Source organism: Heptranchias perlo, chromosome 1 (assembly GCF_035084215.1).
Source record: "Heptranchias perlo isolate sHepPer1 chromosome 1, sHepPer1.hap1, whole genome shotgun sequence".
NCBI classification, from domain to species: domain Eukaryota; kingdom Metazoa; phylum Chordata; class Chondrichthyes; order Hexanchiformes; family Hexanchidae; genus Heptranchias; species Heptranchias perlo.
In genome coordinates, this window is record NC_090325.1 from 6,530,677 (window position 1) to 6,549,179 (window position 18,503).

The 18,503-nt window shown below is 48.5% G+C and overlaps 1 protein-coding gene across 5 annotated transcripts in view; it reads right to left on the reverse strand.

Annotated features, from left to right (window-relative positions):
* Positions 1 to 1,120: 1,120 nt before the first annotated feature.
* LOC137314445 (exocyst complex component 6B) overlaps positions 1,121 to 18,503 on the reverse strand; it is a 628,729-nt gene continuing 611,346 nt past the window's right edge. For all 5 annotated transcript variants that reach the window (XM_067979862.1, XM_067979811.1, XM_067979897.1 and 2 more), the window contains 2 exons: positions 10,341 to 10,453; positions 1,121 to 6,647 (listed from right to left, as the gene is read on the reverse strand). In XM_067979862.1, the coding sequence (XP_067835963.1) occupies positions 6,515 to 6,647; positions 10,341 to 10,453 (246 nt within the window). In that variant the 3' untranslated portion in view covers positions 1,121 to 6,514. The remainder of the gene's footprint in view (positions 6,648 to 10,340; positions 10,454 to 18,503) is intronic.

The following is an 18,503-nucleotide window of genomic DNA, read 5'->3' on the forward strand; positions in this document are numbered from 1 at the left end:
GTGATTGGCAAAAGAGCCAAAGGTAACATGAGGAAAAACTTTTTACACAGCTAGTGGTTGGGATCTGGAATACACTGCCCGAGGGGGTGGTGGAGGCAGATTCAATCATGGCCTTCAAAAGGGAACTGGACAAGTAATTGAAAGGAAAAAATGTGCAGGACTACGGGGATAGGGCGGGGTAGTGGGACTAGCAGGATTGCACTAGCATAGAGCCGGCACGGACTCGATGGGCTGAATGGCCTCCTTCCGTGCTGCAACCTTTCTATGATTCTATGACTGATTAGCCTTAGCAACAGCTGGAATTCTGATCAACAACTGGAGCGGATTTCAAGGGAGGATGGTTAAGGCCAGGACACTAGACTCATTTAAGAAACAGTGAAATGAGATGATGGGGAAGACGGTAAGGTTAAATATTCTAATGAATATCATCATCAGCAAACAGAAGCATTCTACAAGATGAAATAGGATGCTGAAGTTTTCAGGATAATTTTTTTCTGATAATGGCCCTCAAATTTATTGAGTGGGATTTGAATTCAAAACCCCTGGGTTACTAGTCCAAAGAAAGAAAGAACTTGCATTTATATAGCACCTTTCATGACCTCGGGACGTCCCAAAGCGCTTTACAGCCAATGAAGTACTTTTTGAAGTCTAGTCACTGTTGTAATGTGGGAAACGCACACAACAAGATCCCACAAACAGCAATGTGATAATAACCAGGTAATCTGCTTTAGTGATGTTGGTTGAAGCATAAATATTGGCCAGGTCACCGGGGAGAACTCTCCTGCTCTTCTTCGAAAAACTGTCATGGGATCTTTTACATCCACCCGAGAGAGCAAACGGAGCCTCGCTTTAATGCCTCACCCTGAAAGATGGCACCTCCGACTGTGCAGCACTCCCTCAGTACTGTGCTGGAGTGTCAGCTTGGATTTTGTGCTCAAGTCCCTGGAGTGGGGCTTGAATCCGTGACCTTCTGACTCAGAGCGAGAGTGCACAACCATTAAACTACTATACTGCGTTGAGTTAAGGGGATAATGTACTTGAATCATTGTTCTTTGTTGCTGTTGAGAAGCTGTTTTGAAAGACTGAGAGATGTGTGGAAAGTAGCAACAGAGAGTGTGAGTTGGTAACCTAAGCTGTTTTATTTCAGTCAACTCATGGTATTGTACACTATGAGGAGGAAGTCTTTGCCATGATAATTTGCACCTTGTGTAGGGTAACAAGCGAAGAAAACCTTTTTTTTTGTTCCTGTTTGTTCATTTTTTTGTGTAAATTCCCATCTGTGCAAAATAAAAACACCTGTGCAATTTCCAACAAATAGAACATTGGAAAAATAAAAACAAAACAAGCCACCTAGCAGCCCGACGTATGTTACAGTGAGAGGCCGAGAACTAGGAATACATAGGTTATCATGACACCGAGTAATACATTGATTATATGGTCAGTAACACATCAGCAAACCCAAGACTTAACCTGTAAATCGAGTACACTAGCTCATCTTTAAATGGTGACCTAGGATACTGTGAGCTGCGTTCACCAGAAGGCTCTATACATACAATCTGTAGGTGCTTAGACATTCCCTTTTAATAACATATCAATAAAAAGCAAATGTGCCTCTACTCACCCCCCCCCCACCCCCACCCCATCCGCGATCGAACATGCCCGTTGACAAATAGCGTGTAGAAGTGGGCGGCCTCTCTGCCCGACGACATTCACTCGAAGCGTTAGTAGTAAATATGTTAAAAGAAAACAGAAAGTTCTAGAAAATATACAGTGGGCCAATCAGCATCTGAAAGGGGGAAAAGTAGGCTAATATTTTCCGATGGCTCCGATCTTTGGAGAAGAATCTTCAAGGTGACTTAATTGAGGTTTGTAAGGATTACAAAGTCAAGTGGGGAAAAAAATGACCCGGGTAATGTGTTTCATTACGAGTTCAACTCCAGAGGACATCATTTAGCGGGAGTTTCTTCACCTAAAGTAATAAGAGCCAGGGAGTCAGTTACCAGGGAAGGACTGTGAAGCAGGCAGTATAATTGGGGTCAAGAGACAATTAGGTATGTTTCTGGAGGGAAATGGCATTGAGTGATAGAGGACAAAGAGATTGGAGGATATGGTAAGGAAGGGATATGGTGGGAAGGGATTGAGGGATATGGTGGGAAGGGATTGAAGGATATGGTGAGAAGGGATTGAGGGATATGGTGGGAAGGGATTGAAGGATATGGTGGGAAGGGATTGAGGGATATGGTGGGAAGGGATTGAGGGATATGGTGGGAAGGGATTGAGGGATATGGTGAGAAGGGATTGAGGGATATGGTGGGAAGGGATTGAAGGATATGGTGAGAAGGGATTGAGGGATATGGTGGGAAGGGATTGAAGGATATGGTGAGAAGGGATTGAGGGATATGGTGGGAAGGGATTGAGGGATATGGTGGGAAGGGATTGAGGGATTTGGTGGGAAGGGATTGAGGGATATGGTGGGAAGGGATTGAGGGATTTGGTGGGAAGGGATTGAAGGATATGGTGAGAAGGGATTGAGGGATGTGGTGGGAAGGGATTGAGGGATATGGTGGGAAGGGATTGAGGGATTTGGTGGGAAGGGATTGAGGGATATGGTGGGAAGGGATTGAGGGATATGGTGGGAAGGGATTGGGAGATATAGTGAATAAGAGATCCAGAGATTGGGGAGAAAGAGATTGAAGAATATGGGGAACAGGAGGAGTTGATCCGTGAAAGGGAGAAGAGGCTTGTAGTGTCCAATGACCATTTCCTGTTCTTCAAAATTCTTCACTCCTCAGCCCCTAATCATGATCAACCTGATCTGTTATTGACCTGGTCTCTATCAGATGCTGACTGCATAAGCCCATCACTTATTGTTTTATTAAAAATTTCAGATTTCCAGCATTTGTAGGGTTTTATTCCCCCCACCCCCTGTTTATCTTAATACATATATAATTGGGTGTCCAATTCCGCTTGGGGGCAGGGAGAAAGAGGGTCACTGTAGTGAACAAAGAGGTTTCATATCAACAATCAAATGTGCCGTTGCACCAGGCTGGTTATCTTGAAGAAAATACTTAACAGCGATGAGAATCTCCTCAGAGTCAGTAACATCATCTTAGAGTTATTCGTCAACACTGACGGTGAAGAGAGATTGCCCCATGACTGGGGGAGTGCATGTTCTCGCCTCATTCATTTTCTCCCTTGCTCTCTTGAAGGTGTTCATTTCTTGCTGGGGTCCAGTTCCGCCGGCACTGGCCGCCCTCGAACGCCACGGCCAGCTCGCTGTGATCAAGCACCAGCCCAGAGAGTGAACCGGTGGCAGGACACTGGACCGTTGGGGGTCGGGGTGGGGAAATCACAGTCACGCCCAAATCCTGCCCTCGTCCGACTCCCGCATTCGAAGGAAAGGGGTCGCGGGATACGATCGTTCAAGGAGCCAGCCGTCTTCTTCCCAACTAACGTGAGCGCATGGAGGCCAGCGACAGCGCACCTGGCTGAGATCAGCTGACAGCGGAGGCTGTGGGGGAGGTTCCAAACCCACCGCCTTCCAGGTCTTGACGGCTCAGCAACTCCCAGAATAAATATGCTGCTCCGCTGAACAGCGTTTACATTTTGTTTTTTTTTTAAACATAGGAGTGTTCCAGGAATGATTTAAAATATTTAAAAGGCGTGCCTGACCGAGGGGCAAAGGCAATAAACCATGCTGTCGGGAGTCACTGCCTATTGTTTTGTTTTTTAATAACTGACTGGGTGGCTCAGCGGGTGAGGCACTGACCTTTCACCTACGAGGCCAGGCTTGCAGCACAGTATAGCTCCCTAATTTGGCACTCCGGCTCAGAGAGGTCACAGTGCACGGCTGGTGAGGCAAAAGGGAAAACGTCAAACCGGTAGGGTGACAGGGCGACACTGGTGCAGTAGTGGGCACTCTCTTGAGTTTGGGGCTGAAGCATGAAGGACCTTTACTCTGTGCACTTGATCTGGGGGAACCTCATGGGTTGGCAATCAGTGCTTGCAATGGGTGGTGTTCCATTCCCAAGTATCAACACCGAACAAGCACATAGTTCACCAAACAAAAAAGTGAAAACAGAGCATGCTGATGACAAGACTGCCTCGAAATGGGTGACAGATCCAGACAGTGAGATGGGGCTCAAGAAGGGCGGCTGTATTTCCACTGATGTTAAGCCAGCTCCTTCCCGCCATTGGGTTTGGTAACTCTTCCCACCTTAAACCTCACATTTTTGCATTGAGCTGTGGTGCTCGCTGTGCCATTTATGAGAAGTTCCTGGCACCTACTCCAGCTAATCTGTGCTTGTCCAATGACCAAAAAGTGGGGGTGGTTAGCAGGGTCACTTTGGGGTCAAAGTAGCTGAAGACGGCACAGCTGGTGACAGCAGAGTCACTCATCCTGATACCCGAGCCATCTGACCACCCAGCTTGGCTCAGTAACGAGATGTCGACGGGTAGGCCTGTCACTGACAGTGGGCAATCTTTCACCTGGCTCTATACAGCCCTAGATGGCAATGAGCTAATGGGTAGTGTGGTCCCAACTGGCCAAACAGTGGGAAGCTTACCAGTCTTCTGTGCTGGTGAACTGCATTCTTATAGTTGGTTATGCCTCTGGGCAAACTGGAGGTCCCTGAGATTTGTCTCTTGCCAAATTCTGTCTCAGCCTAACTAAAAGGGATCCCTACAAGTAGAGATTCCACACTCCACATCTGTCTGTGTGGGTTTGGAAACTCCAACGTGGTGATGAGCTTCACTGGGTATCATACACGCAAAAAAGAAAATCTCCTCTCAGCTAGCACCCTGTGTTACTGTGTATCTCTCCTGATGTTAATCCAGCTCCCTCACACTGTCACTCAGTAACTCCTCCCCCCCCCAGCGCCCTGTGTTACTGGCTGTATCTCTACTGATGTTAATCCCTCTCCCTCACACTGTCACTCAGTAACCCCTCCCCCCAAAACCCTGTGTTACTGATTATATCTCCACTGATGTTAATCCCTCTCCCTCACACTGTCACTCAGTAACCCCTCTCCCCCCAGTGCCCTGTGTTACTGACTGTATCTCTACTGATGTTAATCCCTCTCCCTCACACTATCACTCAGTAACCCCTCTCCCCAGCACCCTGTGTTACTGACTATATCTCTACTGATGTTAATCCCTCTCCCTCACACTGTCACTCAGTAACCCCTCTCCCCCCAGCGCCCTGTGTTACTGACTGTATCTCTACTGATGTTAATCCCTCTCCCTCACACTGTCACTCAGTAACCCCTCTCCCCCCAGCGCCCTGTGTTACTGACTGTATCTCTACTGATGTTAATCCCTCTCCCTCACACTGTCACTCAGTAACCCCTCTCCCCCCAGCGCCCTGTGTTACTGACTGTATCTCTACTGATGTTAATCCCTCTCCCTCACACTGTCACTCAGTAACCCCTCTCCCCCCAGCGCCCTGTGTTACTGACTGTATCTCTACTGATGTTAATCCCTCTCCCTCACACTGTCACTCAGTAACCCTCTCCCCCCAGCGCCCTGTGTTACTGACTGTATCTCTACTGATGTTAATCCCTCTCCCTCACACTGTCACTCAGTAACCCCTCTCCCCCCAGCACCCTGTGTTACTGACTGTATCTCTACTGATATTCATTCAGCTCTCTTGCACTGTAGGACACACTATTCCCTTTAGAACAGGACCTGATAATGTCATCAGCATTTGTTGTTTTACACTAGAAATTAGGCAGTGTGAACAAAAAACAGAATGAATGTTGATATCTTTTGTTGAGACCGAGGGTCGTTTACAAGGGGGCTGTCACCTGAAAGTGGGGGGCTGTGAAATGTGTTCAGCAATCAGTGCAATACATCTGTAGGCAAGGATAGTCACACAGCTCTAAACTGATGCGTGTGTGAGTTACTGAGCTCACTGGTAGCAGGTACCAATGGGGAGGATGCAAGACGTCTCCATCGGAAACTGGGTGCAGCTTGGCTTGGAATGAAGGAGGGAGGGCTGGAGGGGAAGAGGGGTTTCTGAATGAGGAGGAGGATTATTCAGTCATGCGGTCCAGCTTGAGGGTCAATATCCAGAGATTCTGCTGACCCCCAAAACTTTCTGTGGGTCCTAAAGTCTAGCGTAGGAATTAAAGGTAGCAGATCTGTGCTTTGCCCTGCAGCGTAAAATCCGCTCACCAACCACCACCAAAAAACAACACAAATGATGTGGTCAGCAAAGCCACGTACGTGTGTCTGTAGGAGGGAGACGGACCAGTGGAGTTGTCCTTTTCCTTCACAGCGGCTCCACAGTGCGTTGCCTGGCGGTTTGCAACATCCCGCAGCGAGTCTGTAAACGGACGAAGCAAAAAAAAAAAGTTTGCCGAACACTTGTTGCCCGTTTACGGTAGTGGACTGGTGTCGGTTTCCATGGTCGTGGCTTGTTTTGGTGATGGTGGTGGTGGCACATTGTCCGATATCCAGCATAATGTTTCAACTAAGAGGGTGGGAGGGAGGGGAAGGGAAGGGGAATACCGGTTCAAGGGTGGTGGGACATGCTGTTGATCAAACTCCTGAGCTGCTTTGCCACCGTATCTATCAGCTTCTGCTTGTCCCGCTCGTTCTTGCGGAACTGCGCGAAGACATTGTTCTTCCGGCTGGTATCTTTCATTCTGTAAGAGAGGAGGGGCACAGCGTGTGGTTAAAAGGGGGGGGGGGGGTTCCTTTTCAGGATCGTTTGTTGACTCTGAGAGCGCGTATTCCAATCAATCGAAACTGAATCGGGAGAAACTGCGCAACGAGATGGTACAATTTTTTTGACTGGACAGAAAATCACGCTGCGAAATATCAGGAACCTGTGATCGGAAAATTTATCCCGTTGCGCCTCAGAAAACTGCCCCTCGTGCACTGCTGTGAGTTTTTCCAATCAACACAATCACGGAGTACGGTCGTGTAGTTACTGAATTAGTAATCCTGAGGTGCCTGTACTAAAAATCCAGAGAACGTGAATTCAAATTCTACCACGGCAGTTTGGGAATTTGAATTCAGTTTAAAAAAAATCTAGAATTAAAATGTCGGTATCAGTAAAAGTGACCATGAAGCTGTTGGATTGTTGTGAGAATCCAACTGGTTCATTAACGTCCTTTAGGGAAGGAAACCTGCCGTCTTTACCCTGTCTGGGCCTATATGTGACTCCAGTCCCCACACCAACCTGGTTGACTCTTAACTGCCATTGAGGGGCTAAATGGCATGTTCCACTGCTGGGATATTCTATGATTCTATTCTTAATGGGGCATTTTGGCTGGAGATTTATTCTGTATCTAACTGTGCTGTGTCAGACTTGGGGAGTTCTACATGCTGACACTGGGCGCATGAAATGTAAAGTGTCTGATGTCGAACCCTGATACTTTGATCAGCACAAAATTCACAGGATAATTCTCGATATAATAACCGCATGTGTGAGCAATTGTAAAGGTGTTCTCACCCCACGTGTACCTAGCTGGTGTCAAAGTGTTATTTGGAAAAATGCATTTAATATTCATCTGCTCAAATTGCTGTAACAAGGTTACTAAGTGTAGTCCTATAGCCCAGACACAATCCAGCTGTGGAGGGCACAAGGTATAATTGTACGGTTGGAATTTTTTTTCCGCAGCTGAAGTGGAGGTGGGATGAAAATTTCACATGGCCAATTCTGAAATCCTGTGACTGACTTGCTGGATTATTTTCAGTGAGAGTCTGGCGACAAAATGTTTCCAGAATGTTGGTACTTACGCTCTTGAGATCCTACATCGCAGCAGTGATAAAAAAAAACAAACAGAAATCAGAATTTAAGACCTCTCAAAAATGCAGCTAAATGACAGTGCAGGCTGATTTCCACTCCATTTTGAAACTTTTTTTTCTGCAAATTTACACCCCTCCTCTACTGAAAGTTTTAACTCATACTGGGCCGCCTGTCTTACCCCTCTTTCCCCAGTACCTTGCCCAAGAGGCCATTATTTGAGTGAACACAGAAAGTGAGCAGTGGGGGAGGGAGGGGTATTTAACCATGCGGGGCATAACTGTGAGCCCAATACTATCATCATTTGATGTCCATATAAGTGACACAGAAGGCAATGGATAGTGATCGGGAGAACGTGGGGGAGGGAGAGGGAGAGAGCGGGGGAGGGAGAGGGAGAGAGCGGGGGAGGGAGAGGGAGAGAGCGGGGGAGGGAGAGGGAGAGAGCGGGGGAGGGAGAGGGAGAGCGCGGGGGAGGGAGAGGGAGAGAGCGGGGGAGGGAGAGGGAGAGAGCGGGGGAGGGAGAGGGAGAGAGCGGGGGAGGGAGAGGGAGAGAGCGGGGGAGGAGAGGGAGAGAGCGGGGGAGGGAGAGGGAGAGAGCGGGGGAGGGAGAGGGAGAGAGCGGGGGAGGAGAGGGAGAGAGCGGGGGAGGGAGAGAGCGGGGGAGGGAGAGAGCGGGGGAGGGAGAGAGCGGGGGAGGGGAGGGAGAGAGCGGGGGAGGGGAGGGAGAGAGCGGGGGAGGGGAGGGAGAGAGCGGGGGAGGGGAGGGAGAGAGCGGGGGAGGAGAGGGAGAGAGCGGGGGAGGGGAGGGAGAGAGCGGGGGAGGGGAGGGAGAGAGCGGTGGAGGAGAGGGAGAGAGCGGGGGAGGGAGAGAGCGGGGGAGGAGAGGGAGAGAGCGGGGGAGGAGAGGGAGAGAGCGGGGGAGGGGAGGGAGAGAGCGGGGGAGGAGAGGGAGAGAGCGGGGGAGGAGAGGGAGAGAGCGGGGGAGGAGAGGGAGAGAGCGGGGGAGGAGAGGGAGAGAGCGGGGGAGGAGAGGGAGAGAGCGGGGGAGGAGAGGGAGAGAGCGGGGGAGGAGAGGGAGAGAGCGGGGGAGGAGAGGGAGAGAGCGGGGGAGGAGAGGGAGAGAGCGGGGGAGGAGAGGGAGGGAGCGGGGGAGGAGAGGGAGGGAGCGGGGGAGGAGAGGGAGAGAGCGGGGGAGGAGAGGGAGAGAGCGGGGGAGGAGAGGGAGAGAGCGGGGGAGGAGAGGGAGAGAGCGGGGGAGTGAGGGGAGAGCAAGAGCAGGGAGGGTTGGGGAGGGAGAGAACGGGGGAGGGGAGGGAGAGAGGGAAGGTGAAGAGAGCGGGGAAAGGGAGGAAGAGAGCGCGGTAGCGGAGGAAGAGAGCAGGGGAGGGGAGGGAGAGGGCGGGGAGGGGAGGGAGAGCGCGGGGAGGGGAGGGAGAGCGCGGGGAGGGGAGGGAGAGCGTGGGGAGGGTAGGGGAGAGCGGGGAGGGGAGGCGAGGCGAGAGCGGGGAGGGGAGAGAGCAGGGCGGGGAGGCAGAGAGCGGGGAGGGGAGGGTGTGTGCGTGGGAGAGGAGGGAGAGAGTGGGGCGGGGTGAAGAGAGCGGAGTGGGGAGGGAAGGGAGAGAGCGGGAAGGGGAGGGAGAGATCGTGGGAGGGGAGGGAAAGAGTGGGGTGAAGAGAGTGGAGCGGGGAGGGAAGGGAGGGAGCGGGGAGGGGAGGGAGAGAGCGTGGGAGGGGAGGGAAAGAATGGGGTGAAGAGAGCGGAGCGGGGAGGGAAGGGAGGGAGCGGGGAGGGAAGGGAGGGAGCGGGGAGGGGAGGGAGAGAGCGGGGTGTGGAGGGAGAGCGCGGGGAGGGAGAGGGTGGGAGAGAGAGGGTGTACTGAAGGTGTAATCTACACAGTTTGAGCACGATTTGCTTGAGGCAACTCCTTGATTTTAAAATTCTCATTCTTGCTTTCATGGCCTCGCCCCTCCCTATCTCTGTAACCTCCACCAGCCCTACAACCCTCTTGAGATCTCTGCGTTCCTCCAATTCTGGCCTTTTGCGCATATCCGATTTTAATCTCTCCACCATTGGCGGCCGTACCTTCCTAAGCCCTGGAATTCCCCAGACCCTAAGCTCTGGAATTCCCTCCCTAAACCTCTCTACATCCCTCTCCTCCTTTAAGTCGCTCCTTAAAACCTACCTCTTTGACCAAGCTTTTGGTCACCTGTCCTAATGTCTCCTTATGTGGCTCGGTGTCCTCTCTGCCTCCCCGCCCTGCTCTCTCCCCCGCCACGGTCTGATTGCGCTCCTGTGAAGCTCCGTGGGACGTTTTACTACGTTAAAGGGGCTATATAAATGAAAGTTGTCGTTGGTTGGACTTGTACTTGATTGGTTTGGCCATATACTGTCCAACACTTTGCTTTGTTGATTGCTCCTCTGTTGCGGTCAGAAATGCTGAGTGCCCTAACTCCCTAATTTTTACCCTGCTACTTGAACCCTTCACCACATAGTCAACAGTTGCCTCCGTTCACCACAAGACTTTAACATCACTGCCATGTACGAACCATCCCCTGAATCCAAAGCCCCGAGGTAACGCCTACTTACTTCTCCAGCAGCGTGAGAGCCGTGGTTGGATTCACCCGCAGATACTTGCAGTTGGGCTGGCCGTAATCAGCAAGGTATGTTGACCAGTCCCACTGGATGAAAAGATCCAGAAGCTGTGTGAGGAAGGTGGAGCAGAGGATTAGAATGACTGCAGAGGGTTTGGTGCTGTGGGAACGACCTCGAACATTTGTGACATCTCTCTCAAAATGGGGGGGGGGGGGGTGCGGGGGGGGGGTGGAAAAAAAAACACAGCACGATGCTCAATTGCCAGGAACACCAACCCCACAAAAACGACATTGCTTTGGGAACAAAACAGGCGGGAGTTTTGCAGAGTATCCTTCAAAGTAATACTCGTCAGCAAAGGCTGCCAATAAAAATATGGGAACCAATGAAACGGCTCCAGATATTTTTCAAACTTATTTTACACAGAGTTTACAGCACAGAAACTGGATAAGTACATGAGAGAGAAAGTAATAGAAGGATCTGCTGATAGGGTGAGATGATGTAGGGCGGGAGGAGGCTCGTGTGGAGCATAAACACTGGTATGGGCCTGTTGGGCTGAATTCGGTGTTTGTGCTCCATACGAGCCTCCTCCCGCCCTACATCATCTCACCCTATCAGCATATCCTTCTATTACTTTCTCTCTCATGTACTTATCCAGCTCCCCTCTTAAATGCATCTAAGCTAATCGCCTCCACCATTCTGTGTGGTACCTCGTTCCACATTCACACCATTCTCTGGGCTGTCTTGTTGGACTCTCACGTACTTGAGAAACTTAATTATCAGAAATAAGGTTTGTAACATATTACAGACATTAGAAGTTACAAAGATTCCAAGAAATGGTGCCCATATAGTAGCATTTCTGATTTTTAAAATGGGCCAAACATTGCTTCATAAGAGGTCTTTTGCATCTCCGAGGAGTCATGGGTTTCACCTCTTGGAGTTTGCCAGAGCCGTGACTTTGATCTGAACATGGGTAGCCGATTGTCTCTGAGCACGCATCAGTGCCTTCAACTCCCACAATTCTGTTGATGATTCACAGCGAGAGTGGCCATTCCTCGTGATGAGAATGCACTCCAGCACAAAGCTAGGGAACCAAATTTTGGGACTTTGAAGGCAAATATCAATTTGATTTTTCAGTATAAAAGCCATTAATACAATGCAAAAACATTAATTTTTAAATTTCAGTGAGTTAACTTTTCAAAAGGAAAACAAAGTAAATAAGACAAGGAAATAAAGACTTTGCATTTATATAAGCGTCTTCCACAACCGCAGGACGTCCCAAAGCAGTTTGACAGCCAATGGAGTACTTTTGAAGTGTAGTCATTGTTGTAATGTAAGGAAACACGGCAGCCAATCTGCGCAGAGCAAGATCCCACAAACAACAATAAATGACCAACTGAATTGTTTCAGTGACATTATTTGAAAAGGAAAAATCTGCAGGGTCATGGAAAAAGAGCAGGGGAATGGGACCAATTAGATAGGTCGTTCAAAGAGCCGGCACAGGCACTACAGGCCGAATGGCCTCCTTCTGTGCTGTAAAATTCTATGATTCTACGACAACTTTAACAGCAACCAAAATTGCAGAACTACCAGTACAGCCTTTCAGTCCCGTAAGCACCAACAGCTCTTCTCTCAGTTCAAAGTCTTGCTTAATATATCATAACCAACAACAACAGCCTGCACTTATATAGCGCCTTTAACGTAGTAAAACGTCCCAAGGCGCTTCACAGGTGCGATTATCAGACAAAATTTGACATTGAGCCACATAAGGAGATATTAAGACAGGTGACCAAAAGCTTGGTCAAAGGTTTTAAGAAGCGTCTTAAAGGAGGAGAAAGGTAGAGAGGCAGAGAGATTTAGAGAGGGAATTTCAGAGCTCAGGGCCTAGATGGCTGAAGGCATGGCCGCCAATGGAGGGATGAAGGAAATCAGGGGCCAGAATTGGTGGAGCGCAGTGATATCGGAGGATTGCAAGGCTGGAGGAGGTTACAGAGATAGGAAGGGGTGTGGCAATGGAGGGATTTGAATACGAGTATGAGAATTTTAAATTTGAGGCATCGCTGGACCAGGAGCCAATGTAGGTCAGTGATGGGTGAATGGAACTTGGTGCGAGTGAGGATATGGGCAGTAAAGTTTCGGATGAACTGAAGTTTACGGATGGTGGAAGATTGGAGGCCGGCCAGGGGAGCATTGGAATAGTCAAGTCTAGAGGTGACAGAGGCACGGATGCGGGTTTCAGCAGCAGATGGGCTGAGGCAGGGGCGGAGACGACCAGAACACTAACTGGGCAGTGCCGCCATTGCCACAGGGTTCATCCAGTGCAGGTGTAAATGCAAGAGAATCCTTCAGCTCAGCTGAGATGAGATGCTGCCAAACAGACCCAGCAAGCAACTAAAAACTGTCTAATGGCCCAACTGCCAATCTCGAATTTTCTGCAGGATATCGTTTCTGATTTTTGGTTCATACTTCTCCAGTAAACTGTCACCGCCATCTCTTTCACCACCTCTCCATCAGAAAACGGTTTCATTTCACGGGCCAGAATCCAAGAGGTTTTGTAACTGGTCAAAGTCATAAGTTCCGAAGATGAGAGAAATCGTTTCTGAACCGTTCCCTGCTGATTGAGAGTTGGTTTCAGGCCAGAAATTCCGCGCTCTCTTTTAAGCGAATTTTCTGTCGGATGCAGAACGCGCGTTTCTTCAGACTACCCACCTTCTCCTCAGCAAACGACACTGTGCAATTAAAACAAAAGGCACAGTGCTTTCCTGTCACGACCTGCAATGGAATTTCCCACTCATCATGAAATGCTTCTCCAGCTTTCACCCAATCTCGACCTTTTTTTACTGGAGGATCCACTGGCACATCGGTCAAAGAAATTATTCACAGGAACCGATTCCCGTGTCCTGGTGATAAATCCGTCCATTTGTTTGTTTATTTTTTCTTTCACAAGACGTGCCGGACCCATGCCCCTTGCTCTCCGCACAGAACGTCGTTGGATGCCACGACGTGCCCCCATTATTGGCTGGGCCTGGCTTTCTTCTGCTTGCCTAGATCGGTTATTCCGATTGGTCTAGCTGACCGCGATGATAGCTCCGCCTCTCCACACCAGGTTACTGGTGTTTCCTTGGTGCTGATATCCTGCGTTTTCATCCGTGTTACACATCATTCTGGTAGATAATCAATCAGCAGTAACCACCGCTTAATATGCAATCATAAGTAAAGCACTCACAACGATCAAAAGCACCTGCACACTCTTGCTTTTCGGCTTACCATTTTACCCAACAAACGCACAAAAAGGTTAAAGTTCACATGCATAGGCCGTGCGAATATGAGTATTTAGATCACAGGCCCAAGGACGGTGTTTCATAGAATCATAGAAAATTTACGGCACAGAAGGAGGCCATTCATGTCCGCGCCGGCCGAAAATGAGCCACCCAGCCGAATCCACTTTTCAGCATTTGGTCCGTAGCCCTGCAGGTCACGGCACTTCAGGTGCACATCCAGGTAAATTTTAAATGAGTTGAGGGTTTCTGCCTCTACCACCCTCTCAGGCAGTGAGTTTCAGACCCCCACCACCCTCTGGGTGAAAACATTTTTCATCAGCTCCCCTCTAATCCTTCTACCAAACACTTTAAATCTATGCCCCCTGGCCTTTCAGTCACAAAAACACCCATCGACCATTACCCGTTGCCATTACTCATTTTTTTATTTACTGATCAGAACTTAAAAGATTGACAGTACTCAAAGTAGAAAAGTCACCCGGTCCAGATGAGATGCATCCGAGGTTACTGAGGGAAGTAAGGGTGGAAATTGCAGAGGCTCTGGCCACAAATCTTCCAATCCTCCTTAGATATGGGGATGGTGATGGAGGACTGGAGGATTGTAAATGTTACACCCCTGTTCAAAAAAGGGGAGAGGGATAAACCCGGCAATTACAGGCCAGTCAGCCTAACGTTGGTGGTGTGGAAACTTTTAGAGACAATAATCCGGGACAAAATAAATTGGCACTTGGAAAAGTATGGACTAATAAATGAAATTCAGCACGGATCTGTTAAAGGAAAATCGTATTTAACTAACTTGATTGAGTTCTTTGATGAAGTAATGGAGATGGTTGATGAGGGTGGTGAGGTTAATGTTGTGTATATGGACTTTCAAAAGGCATTTGATAAAGTACCACATAATAGACCTGTTAGCAAAATTAAAGCCCATGGGATTAAAGGGACAGTGGCAGTGTGGATACAAAATTGGCTAAGGGACAGAAAGCAGAGAGTAGTGGTGAACGGTTGTTTTTCAGACTGGAGGGAAGTAAGCGTGCAGTGGTGTTCCCCAGGGGTCAGTATTAGGAACATTGCTCTTTTTGATATATATTAATGACCTGGACTCGGGTATAAAGGGTATACGTTCAATGGGCAGACACATGGCAGATTAAATTTAATGCAGAGAAGTGTGAAGTGATGCATTTTGGTAGGAAGAATGAGGAGAGGCAATATAAACTAAATGGTACAATTTTAAAGGGGGTTCAGGAACAGAGAGACCTGGGGGTGCACATACACAAATCTTTGAGGGTGGCAGGACAAGTTGAGAAGGCTGTTGAAAAACCATATGGGATCCTGGGCTTTATTATTGGAGGCATAGAGTACAAAAGCAAGGAAATTATGCTAAACCTTTATAAAACACTGGTTAGGCCTCAGCTGGAGTATTGTGTTCAATTCTGGGAACCACACTTTAGGAAGGATGTCAAGGCCTTAGAGAGGGTGCAGAAGAGGTTTACTAGAATGGTGCCAGGGATGAGGGAGTTCAGTTATGTGGAGAGACTGGAGAAGCTGGGGTCGTCCTCCTTGGAATAGAGAAGGTTAAGGGGAGATTTGATGCAGGTGTTTAAGATCATGAACGGTTTTGATAGAGTAAATAAGGAGAAACTGTTTCCAGTGGCAGAAGGGTCGGTAACCAGAGGACACAGATTTAAGGTGATTGGCAAAAGAGCCAGAGGCTACATGAGGAAACACTTTTTTACGCAGTGAGTTGTGATGATCTGGAATGCGCTGCCTGAAAGGGCGGTGGAAGCAGATTCAATAATAACTTTCAAAAGGGAACTGGATAAATACTTGAAGGGAAAAAATGTACAGGGCTATGGGGAAAGAGCAGGGGGGTGGGACTGATTGGATAGCTCTTTCAAAGAGCCGGCACAGGAACGATGGGCTGAAAGGCCTCCTCCTGTGCTGTACCTACAACACTATAATACTATAAAATGGAATTTGCCACATTTGGATTCCCAATTTGCCACATGTGGCCAGTGGCTGACGAATTGGACAACATTGCTCTAATCGAAATAAAAACAGAAAATGCTGGAGAAGCTCAGCAAGTTAGGCAGCATCTGTGGAGAAAGAAACAGAGTTAACGTTTCAGGTCGAAGACCTTTCTTCAGAACTGGAAGATGTTAAGAGAGTTAAAGTTTTTGAGCAAGTACAGAGTCAAGGAAAGGGGGGGGGAGGGAGGGGAAGGAAGGAAAGAACAAAAGGGAGGGGCTGTGATAGGGTAGAGCGCACAAGTGATTAAATGACAAGAGGGATGATGGTGCAAGGCGGGGAAGGTGGTACTGGGACAGGTTAAGAAACAAAAGATTGATCAGGAGTAGCTGTAAATGGCAGCAGCAGAACCATTACCAGCACACGCTGACTGAAAAAATGGGAGCAGTGGTTATGACCTGAAGTTATTGAAATCAATGTTGAATCCGGAAGGTTATAAAGTGGTTGTAAACTGCTCCAACCGAACCTGTTTAGCAGCTGAACACGTTTCCGTTCTGTCAGCTTTGGAAGCACTCTTGATTCAGAGTTGGAAGGTTGTGGGTTCAAGCCTCAAGCCTGATCTTGAGCACATATTCTAGGTTGACACTCCAGGGCAGTACTGGTGAAGTGCTTCTGCATGTTCAGGTGGATGCTAAAGATCACATGGCACTATTCAAAGACATTCTTCCCTCAACCAACACCACCAAAACCAGATTAACTGGTCAAACACCTTGCTGCTGTTTGCAGGATCTTGCTTTGCACAAAATAGCTGTTGGTTTTTGCCGATGTAGTGACTGCGCTACCAAGTGACTTATACAATTAGATAGACATTACAACACGGAAACTGCCCACCGCTGGCGTATCTCCTCCACATGAGCAGTAGTTCCAGTCTCATGTGCCCACCCTGTTTCCATATCCCTTTACATACCTTTTTCCGTCAGCCTATCTAACCCATTCAGAAATGTTGACATAGTCTCTGCTTCAATCACTAACTCTGGCAGTGATCTCCATATCCACACTCTTGATTATCCGCATGCCCCTTATCTAAGCTCTTGGTTACCCACACTCTCAATTATCTACAGCAGAAGAAAAAAGAGATTTTGGGACTCTCGAGCATCCACGCATGGGAATCCCCTCCATTACACCGTTTAATGGAGGTCCCACAGCATTTAACAAATTGCCCATTAATACAAGAAACTTCCCATTTTCAGCAGCCAATGTTAATATTCTGCCCTCCATGGATGAGATGAAGAGTAAAGCTCCCTCTTCTCTCCCAGAAGTGCCAGTGTGAGTTTACTCCATTTCCCACACCCTTCCAGTTTCTTAGGTCTTGGGTTGAGCACTGTGGGTCAGACTCACCAGGGCTAGAGCCTGCTCTGAACTCCTAAGATTCTGCTACAAACTCACTTGGACCGACAGAACGAGGAGGGCTCATCTAATCAGCCTGCACTAGATTTGAACCCAAGTTTCAGAGATTAATGGGCAGTGTGCTGACTGACTGCGCCACCCAGTCCCTGAGTCCATATCCCTTCTAATCTCTGCCTCTCCCTTGAATCTTTCCCTTGCATGTAACAAACAGATTAGGTGTAAAGCACTTCCTTCCAGTTTAACAATACAGCTGGGTTTCTTTTTGTGTCTGTAAGCAGAGGTTTAGAGTTCATGAGATAGAGTGCCCGCACGTGCCTCTCTACTCCACAGAGTTCAAACTGAGGTTACTGGCAAAAGGCCAGCAATACACCAACTATGTCAAATATTCTTTATACTTAAAATATAAGCTGCACAGGTTACAATTAATGCTCATCAATCTCTACCGCCAACACAGTAAGTACATGTTTGCATATAGCGTGCGAGTGAAACACACTGATTAATACAACGAGTGAACGATGATTGACGGTTGGAGAATGCCACGCACAGCACACGCCCACGCACACACACACATTGCCCTGCACACTGCATGCACGCACTGCACACGCGCACTGCACACACTGTGCATACGCAGGTCAGTGTCAAAGACGAGAAAGACAGCAAACAACTCACACTGATCACAGAATGTGAAGCGATGCCTTGTAACCTGGTTCTCATAGTTGAGGGTGGGACAAAAAAAAGTATTCAGATTGAGGTGGTCTTAGAAAATGGAGACGCATGTGTGCGTGCATTGTTCCCGTTCCCCCCCCCGACCCCGACCCCACTCACACACAGAAGGGAGCCGGCACACATTTACAGTCAGGCCTGAAGCTGTTTAGATCGATTGGCTCATGACGAAATTTTCAAAGTTAATCTCTATTTTTGCAGCAGTTCTTACAATATTTTACTTTGTTTCTTACCCCCCTCCCTCACAGGCACCACTTCTTATTGGGGTACAGTTGCACAGGTGCCAGCAATTCCTAACAACCCACATCCATCAAAATCCAGTGCCTTGGCCGAGTGTGTGTTGACAGATTATTCGACTGTGGTGGCCTTCACAGCTGAGTCCCAACACGGTGGCACTAAATGTCCATGAGTGCGAACATTCCAGCAGGAGTCACTGCAGTCAGGACCCTGGGTGGTTTACCCCTGTTTCCTATATTATGTGGCATAACAACACCATAAAGACTAAGGCAAATGGAACAGGAACAAGACTTGATACTGGTGCTTACAGGGAAAACTGGAGAAGTAGCGTTGAGGACATCAGTGGGTAAAAGAGAGCGACTTCACGGCCGGCCATTGACTCCAACAATTGTAATCAACAAGGGCTCAGTGGTTAGCCCTTTTGCCTCTGAGTCAGAAGGTTGTGGGTTTGAGTCACACTCCAGAGACTCGAGCACAAAATCTATGTTGACGCTCCAGTACGGTACTGAGGGAGTGCTACACCGTCAGAAGTGCTGTCTTTCAGATGAGA